Here is an 8678-nt window from a genome sequence, read left to right as displayed (position 1 = left end):
ACTCACACTTTGATGAAATAAACACACACATGCAGGAGGGCATGAGTTACTGCACACACACACACACACACACACACCCCTCTACTAAGATTTATCATTCATCAGACACCATGCTGCACTCACCTTGTCCCTCACAGTTTGGTGTTTGTCTGATGTTAATCTTCACACTCCTCATGGCTGTGCTGCTACAGGGTTTATGATCTATCACTGTTATATATATGGTCTGAAGTATAACATGCTTTTTATAGAACCCCTGACACAATCATCCAGGTATATACAGTGCTCTGAGTTACTTGGCCCATCCATCAATTCACACGAGTGCTTTGTGGTTTATCATTTCCAAAAGCAGGCAATACAAGTAAACTAAAAGGGATGGTGGCTTAACAAAGGGCCGCTGATGCATGAAGGTGATTGACATGTAGGTAAGACTTCCTCCTGTTCGTTTTTCTATCCTTTACCCTCTCTTTCTTCCTACTTCTCTCATTTTATTTGTTGTCTTTTTCAGCTAACTTGCAAATCCTTTGTTGCTGTTGCAAAAACGTGAAAAAAAAAAAGGCTAGAGCACTGGGTATTAAAGAATGCTCTTTGAGATTGGAGGATAAAAGGAGGCGTGTCAAAGTGAAAGAGGCTCCTAGTAGGATGTCCAGAATACGACAGTAGGTGAGACAAAAACAAGAGAGGAAAGGACGAGAGAGAGAGAGAGAGAGAGAGAGAGAGAGAGAGAGAGAGAGAAAGAGGGAGATGGGGATCCAGCTGGTTCGTTTCATAATGAGAGGCACCCTGTTCTCGGGGTGGGAAAGAGATGCAGACGGAGAGAAGAGCTGGAGGAAAAAGGCAAGATGAGGCAGAGGGGTGTGTGTGGGGGGGTGGGGGTTAAAGTTGGTTTCATATTAACTTTTCAGGAGATGTGGGACTGACACAACCCTCTGGGTCTCCTCCTTTCTGCCACGCTGCTTTGACTGCAGATCTGGGATGTTTTTCCACACACAGTGTACTTAGCTGTGGCTTTTTGGGGTGCTTCGGTCACTTATAAATAACCCATGCATTATAGATATACTGTAAGTGTGTGTGTGCTTTATGTGGGAGTGTACAGGTCACAGTCTGACCACCTTTTTCCCATCTGTCTTTATGCCACCCCATCACACACCACCCCACACACACACACACTTTCCCTCTCTCAGACTAAATCCGATTATCAAGCCTGCATCGGCTAACGAGACCTCCTTGCAGCTAGTCTCCCCCCACCCCACACCCCTCCAAGCATACACTCCGATAGCTCCCACTCCTCTCTCTTTTTTTTCCTTTTTCTCTCTCTAACTCACCCACACACTGATAGCCATCAGCCTGTGCCTCTAAATACACAAACACATTGGAGCACACCCACATGCTGCTCTGGGCCCAGATTGGACAGAGGACTCCCTAATTATTCTTTAATTGCCTGTCTCTGTCTGTCCAGCTGCCTCATGTGTAAAACACAGAGCAGCGGCCTGATTGATCACCCCGCACTGAACATATTGTGAATGACACCAAAAGATGGCTTGAAAGGGAGAAAAGGGGTGCGGAGAGAGACAAAGAATAAAATCAATGYGAAATGACTTGGCAAAGGGAGCAGGACACGCAGCAGATGGACACTGCCGATGTCTATTTTCATGCCATATTTTTGCCTCCTACCAGACATCAACACCAACCAATCGTTTTCAGTTTTGTTTGTTCCGTGAAATATACCAACTCTGTCAAACAGGCAGTCTTCCCTTATTGCAGTTTATGATCATTATCCCATAAAAATAAAAACTAACAGCTCTGGAATTTAGAGTTCGGCAGTTTATATCCCAATWTGTCTGACTAATTTGCATCAAATGTACAAACCATGACACAAAAAAATAAGATGTTTACACACAAAATGATGTTRAATCATGCTTGTGTGACTTGCACCTCTACAGATTAGTTGTTGGCAGATGCTTAACATCAACATCAGGAAACATTTGATTTGAAAAGTGCTGTATTTGCTTTTCTCTTTGAGTCGTTACTGTGCAATCTACGTAGTTTTTCCATTGTTACAGTATTCTTTTTTTAAACRCCCTATCTACTTCAGATTTTTTATTCTTTTCATTCTATTCCAGTCATTATCAGTAGTAGAATTCAATGGAAGTGGATCAAACCAAGCAAAAAACATAAAAACGGTTAGAAGTTGACCAAATTAAAGCATTTTTATTTTCTGAAATCAATGAGGTAAACAGATTAGTTACACAAAACGTGACTTCATTATGTTTGGGAAAAATTACTTTGATTGTTCATCAACTTTTTTTTTTTTTACCAAAATTACAATTGTTAAGTTCAAGATCTTTGATATTAACCAAGAAATGCATTGAACTTCCTGTTTGTGTACCTATAGTTGTGTATGTGGCAGTGTGTGTCTTTCCCATGCAACACTTAATGGAACTCTTATATCTTAAGTGCTGTTGAAAAGTGCAGTACATCATTTGCTCAAACATTCATGAACAATTCCTTGGCTGGCTTTCTGTTTGTTTTGGAGGAGAAACAGAGGATGGTTTTGGGGGTGGCTATCCCTTTTACAAACACAGAACATGACTATTAGTTTGAAAAACTAACACTGGTTTACTTGAGATGAACATATTTTAAACAGAAGTGTGGACAAAATGAGAGACAGGATTAAAAATAAAGGCAAGGGAAATGAAAAAGGTAAATAAGTGAAGGAAGGGAAAATAAAACACTGGAGATAGCTTGAGATTTTTCCATCAAATGTCAGCACATCAATGACCTTTGACCCTTCTGTGGTTTGTGGGTTTGGATGAATCACAGCATCTGACTGCAGTGGAATGAGTCTGACATCAACAGCACTGTGTGATTTTGACAGTGCATGCTATTATCTCCCTCACATGCACCAAGCCCCCTGTCTTCCTTCCTTTTCTTTGCCTCCTTTGCTCACAGCAGCCAGATAACAAGTCGGCCATCGCTCAGCTCCTCTCATCTCTCTTTAGACATTCTCAGCAAACTTGCTTTCATCCTCCCTGTCTGCATGTCTCTGCCTTGTTAATAAAGCTACCCTGTCAAACAGCGATGATTCCCTAAAGTCCATCCTCTCCACTCTTGGCTGTTTTTCCACAACAAATAAATTATTCAGCTGTAGATTTTGTACTCCAAAAATTGATGGTATGATTAATTTATGTTATCATCCAAAATACGTGGCTATGTACTTCATTAGCAATATGTGTGTCCTCAAATTGGAACATCAGCATCAATCAGTACTTCTTACTTTTATTGATATTTTTTGGAATAATTCTGGTTGAATTTTAAATTGATTTTCTGTGAAAAAAATGTTTCACATTGTGTTGTTTTGTATTTTATTATGAACAACAATCCCTACCAATTATTTATTTATGTTTCAAGAATTTAAAGGTAAGTTTTATTTGTGAGCCTAACTACAGATTTACACTGCATGTGGCTCCGGTCCGGTCAGGTCCATTCTGCCACGTATTTCACTGTCATTCGTTTCCACCCTGATTTACACTGCATGCAGCTCAGCTTTGTTGCAAAGCACAGAAGTGATCTGAGAAGCRTGTGYAGGAAATGTGAGATTGTGCAGTAAAGCCAGTGATAAATGTGACTGGAGACAGCAGCTGAAACTGCATCACAATTGTCTTTTTTGAATATATATTTCAAAATAATTTCAAGCAGAAAAAGGATTGAATTTGATTTGGGGGATCGCCATGCACACGCTGCCACCCTGCAGGTGCAGTGTAAATGCTCGCATTTAGGGATGCACAATATACGTATCAACATTAACATCAGTATCAGCTGATATTGGTCATTTTTAGGAATATCAATATTGGTTAAGTAAACCTGGGTCAATATTAATGTCCAATATTAATTTCCTACTTTTTAAATTTGTGTTTCTATTTTTGGGAGGGGAAATGGTTGGTCGAGTGGAATCTGTTTGATCATGATAATGTTAGTGATGCTGAGCAGCCGGGAATAACTGAAGTAGAGCACCATATCAGCAGGCTGATTGTTTCTTTACTGTATCAAAAAAAATAGACACAAGTGTGTTTGTGTGAATATGTATATGCATAATTTGTGGTAAATACCAGTTATTGGCCATAACACCAATAATAATATTTGATATCGTTATCAGTTTMATTTTTCATATCAGAGCATCCTTACTCTCATTGATTTATAATGTGTGTGCATGTTTGTGTGTTTGTCTTTTAGCACAAAATATTTCATAAACCACTGGCTGAAAGAAAACAYAAACATAATTAGTAGATTTACACCTACAGCTGATTCATCTTTGGAGTCAGCTATAAATTCAAGATGGCTGCTGCAGAAAATTGGCATTAGAACACACAAAATTAGCTATAACTCAGCCAATTTTGAAAATACTGTATTGAGCTARAATTTTTAAGACTTGAGCAAAACATCTTGAACTCCTTTTTTCCTCAACATAGGATGATCTTTAAAACTTTGGCATGGAAGCTGGTAGACATTCCTTCAAGGAATGCTTGGCCTTTCATTGCCATTTTGTAACCAATATGTAGGATGTAAATGTGAGTATGTGCATGCATGGTAAACCTTTGGCATGGCCCTAATGTCACTTGCCATCTCTAGCTGTGCAGCTGTTTGTCAGCTGTACAGCCAACTGAACCATGTCTGTATTGTGTGTTTTGTAGAAGCCAAACATTGCATGAATGAATGAGCGTACTGTAGCTGGGCATGTTATACCCCAGGAGACGTTGTACCATAAAAGCTTCTAAAACTCATAGGCTGCGGCCTCTTGTCGCTCATCTGTGTGTGAGGAGTGATGAGTACAAAGCGCTCAAGGCAACGCAGGAAAAGGCATGCTCTGGTGCTGACAGAGTGCCTCTCAGACGCCACACGGCTGTCCCCCACTTCTTACAACTCGCCGTTTGAACATTCAGAAGCCCTGAGGTTTTTAAACAAACACACAGGCTTTTTAATCTAATAACACAACGCTGACAAGTTGTAGTCAATGTGTTTTTGTTTGTGTTTCTCACTTGTTCGTGTCTCACTTCCTTTACAAAAAGAGCACATTGTTCAATCTTGAACTAATTACATCTTTTTTCTGTTTTGACTGTTTAAACACTTTGTGAAACTAGTTGGACTTTGCATTACACTGTCTGCTTTAGTCATTGTGTATCAAAGCACAATCAAATCAGTTTGATTGTGTTTCTGGAAGGTTCCATTGAGCGGCAAACGCAATTTTAACATTTTGTTTACTGATAGTCCTTACTTTGCTCTGATTATAAAATCATATTAATTTTTCCCTGCATTTGTGTGTGTTTTTCTCCAGTTTGCAGTGCAGAACTGACTGTGAAGGTGGCTCCTAAAGTGGAAGTGATGAAAGGAGAAACAGCCAAACTGCCCTGCACCTACACTGGCACRCAGTCCAGCAACAACATTGTTGAATGGTACATTGTAAGTATTTTTAAACTCTCTACCATGTCAAAATAATAAAACACCAGTAAAATGTCCTACTTAGAAGTTATTAAGGACATTGTAAGTAAATAAAAGTAAGTTTTGCTACTTTCTTCTCGCTCTTTAATTCAGGAGGAGCAGGGAGCCAGGAAACGAGTGGCTTTAATCGATCGAACGGGAGTGATCAAAATCGATGAGGACAGTCCACTGACTGGCCGGGTCACTATGGGAAAAGACTACACCTTGACCATCACCTCTGTTCAACCTGCTGACGAACTCACCTTCTGCTGCCAGGTCAATGCTGGCCCTGAAGGCCTTAAAGAGGACAGCACCATGCTCAAAGTATTTTGTATGTCARCTTGTACCTTTTAGCTACTTCTCTAACACCCCCCAAACTTTCCCATTAATTACTGTGAGAAAATTATAACTTTGATTGTAGCTGTTATTACCTGTAAAGGTTTTAGGATTTTAATCTGTGAGATCTGTGTTTGTGTGTGTGTTCGTGCCTCAGCTTAATTGTGTCTAATTGATCTTACTTATTGCATCTCACACCAACATCCTTAAAAAATACTCTACATTCCTCTTAGGAGACTTATTACAGCGTACCACAATCTGGGTTTGTCAAATGTAAAACAGATTTAGCTCATTTTTTTTTCACTGTGTGGAAATTTTAAGCCTCACAGATGCCCGAGGTTACCAAATTGTTTTAACCAGTTCTCCAGAGGTCAATTAACCACAATTTAATCACTCCTGACATTACTGATGAATAGTTCAATCACACATGTCACGTCTCATATATCTCTTTTTAATAAGAATCCAGAATGCTAGGGGCTGACCCCGCTGCAGGGCCATGTGTCCTCGCCCCTCCCACAGTGAGTGCACATAAATAAGAAGTATTCATTTGCATTTTGGATTAGATTCAGTCTCTCTTGAAAGGAAATAGGTTTTGTTGAGATAACTCAAAAACAGCCACACTTCTAGTCTTGCAACCTCTTGGGGGAAAAAAAGCTAATAAGTCATCTATTAACATACATGCTCCAGGAGTGACCAGTGTTTAAATAAAACTCTTAAAACAAGCTGTTATTTGTGAGTGGCCCAGTCAGGTTAGGAGAGTACCTCAGTGGAGTGATATTTGGAGAAAAGGGCAAGGAAACAACTACTTTTCTTACAAAACCAGTAATTATTCTTTGGTGTTCATTCATTTGACTGCTTGACTAATTACAGTGTGTCTGCCCTGCCTTAACTTAAYGGTACTGAGTTATTAGGGAAGCTTGCAAGAGTTAACAAAAACATTCCAGAACTCTAAAAAGCATTGAACTCTGAACCCACTAAACTTTTCAATTMTAGTAAAATTGTTCATTTTGATGCAAAGAAAAAGTCTTAAAAGACAAATTAGGTTCTTTTCATAGGGTTATTCTAAACTTATTTTTCTTTTCAAATTTGTTTGCAWTTAAAGAATACGTCTCCCTATATTTTACATGTGGAAAACAAATTAGTATTTAAATCAAGCAGCTTTTTGGAAACCTCACAGAAAAAAAAGACAAAGACCCAGATCCAAATTCCCACCCCTCTCTTGGCTCAAACTCTGGTTTTGGAGGGTACTCGAGAGGGTAATGGTCCTTCAAAATGGAGCTACCAGTAACATGGGTTGAAATCTTTGCCTAAAACTGTTGACAACTCCCTTTGTTTTATGAAACTGGAAAACACGTCATTTAAAGGGCCTTTTAAATGGTCTGATTGCCAAGAAGAAACCATCCATCCTACCTATATTCTGCAAATACCAAACACATGTAGGTTTTAAGAGGCCTTCAAAAACAAATAATTGAGAGAAAAACAAACTATCTCCTATTTATTTTCGTAATCGGTCCACAGCTGCGTGAGGTGATAGGATAACCTTGAACTAGTTAGCCTGGGACTAAAACAGAGAAACAAAAGGGAACGCTCACACCTGTGGCTGTGTGTGTGAGCCAGGGTGTAGGAAGTGGGAGGTTTTTGTGGCTCGACTCTTATCTGCTTGTCTGAACCAGGTCACAGAGAAGATTATTTACTGACAGATTAATTAACAAGGTCAGCAGATGTGTGGTTTGGGAAACAAGTGCGGAACGTCAGCAACTGTTTGTACTCCTTTTACGATGAAACGTTCTCTTGCAATGAATCACATTAATTATTGATTATTTTTTTCTAGTCCCTCCTGAGGTTCCAGAACTCATAAAGCCATCAAGTCAGGCCATTACAGCGGGACAGTCCGTCAGCTCAGAGGTTTGTTTGCTCTCCTGTGTGTCTGCATTTTGCACGAATTTCACTGAGCTTGAACTCTGTTCTCTTCTTTTGTTTTTTTTATTTTTTATTTTTTTATTTTTTTTACTTAATCTAATTTTTTTAATCAGATTGGAACCTGCACCGCAAAAAATGGACACCCTCAGCCAAGAATCATCTGGTTCAAAAATAATGAACCTCTTCCTGAAGTCAAAGACAAAAAAGAGAGTATGTGTCCTTCAGATAGCAAAACTTGATACTTTCTGGCAGTACTTTTTATAATAGAAGCCATTCATCTCATGAAATGTTTTATCTTTATTTGACAGAAACCTACATGGTTTCCTCTGTGGTGAAGGAGGCCTCTGGCCTTTATACCTTTAAAAGCGTCCTGTACATGCAGCCCACCAGGGCWGACAAGGACTCTGTGTTCCAATGTACTGTGGAGTACAGCATGCCGCAAGACCAGATCAAACAGAAGACATCTGAAAGTATGAAGATCAATCTCAACTGTAAGTGGAGAGCTGGGAATAGAAGGGTTTAAGTAAATATTTTGAGTAGTTGCTTTGAAAAGTTATGTGGTATTTGAACAAGGTGGACAGTAATTAGATTCATTGATAAAGACACTTGTTTTGTTCACTTAACATAAATGCATTTGGACTGCTGGAGCAAAAGCCCATGCAAAGTGTAACACATTCTATTACTTCTCACTGCAAGCTGACAATGGTATGCACTTTGCTATCCAGCAAGGACTTTTTAAATTAAACATATTGATCAAATGTCAGGTTTCTAATTAGTTTATAACTCATTGTAAAGCTTTAAAGTACTCACTGCTAATCATTACCTACAGTTTTTAATCAAACAAGCAGGTCAACCCCATGATGTTTGGATCCAGATTCAGACCAAGCACATTATGACGAAAAGTAAAACAGCTGCAAAAGCAGAAATAGGTAATATGTCGTACGGCACAT

At 39.2% G+C, this 8678-nt stretch overlaps 1 protein-coding gene across 1 annotated transcript in view; it reads left to right on the top strand.

The window, feature by feature from the left end:
- Positions 1-8678, top strand: part of bcam (basal cell adhesion molecule (Lutheran blood group)) — a gene marked incomplete in the record, with an annotated part of 60778 nt that overhangs the window by 36080 nt on the left and 16020 nt on the right. Inside the window, 5 exon segments of the mRNA XM_014017293.1 lie at positions 5330-5454; positions 5587-5803; positions 7640-7713; positions 7842-7938; positions 8037-8219. Coding sequence (XP_013872747.1) covers positions 5330-5454; positions 5587-5803; positions 7640-7713; positions 7842-7938; positions 8037-8219 — 696 coding nt within the window.

Source organism: Austrofundulus limnaeus, unplaced genomic scaffold (assembly GCF_001266775.1).
Source record: "Austrofundulus limnaeus strain Quisiro unplaced genomic scaffold, Austrofundulus_limnaeus-1.0 Scaffold165, whole genome shotgun sequence".
In the NCBI taxonomy this organism is placed as follows: domain Eukaryota; kingdom Metazoa; phylum Chordata; class Actinopteri; order Cyprinodontiformes; family Rivulidae; genus Austrofundulus; species Austrofundulus limnaeus.
Note: the sequence above shows the minus strand (reverse complement) of the source record. Positions and strands in the feature narration are given on the sequence as shown.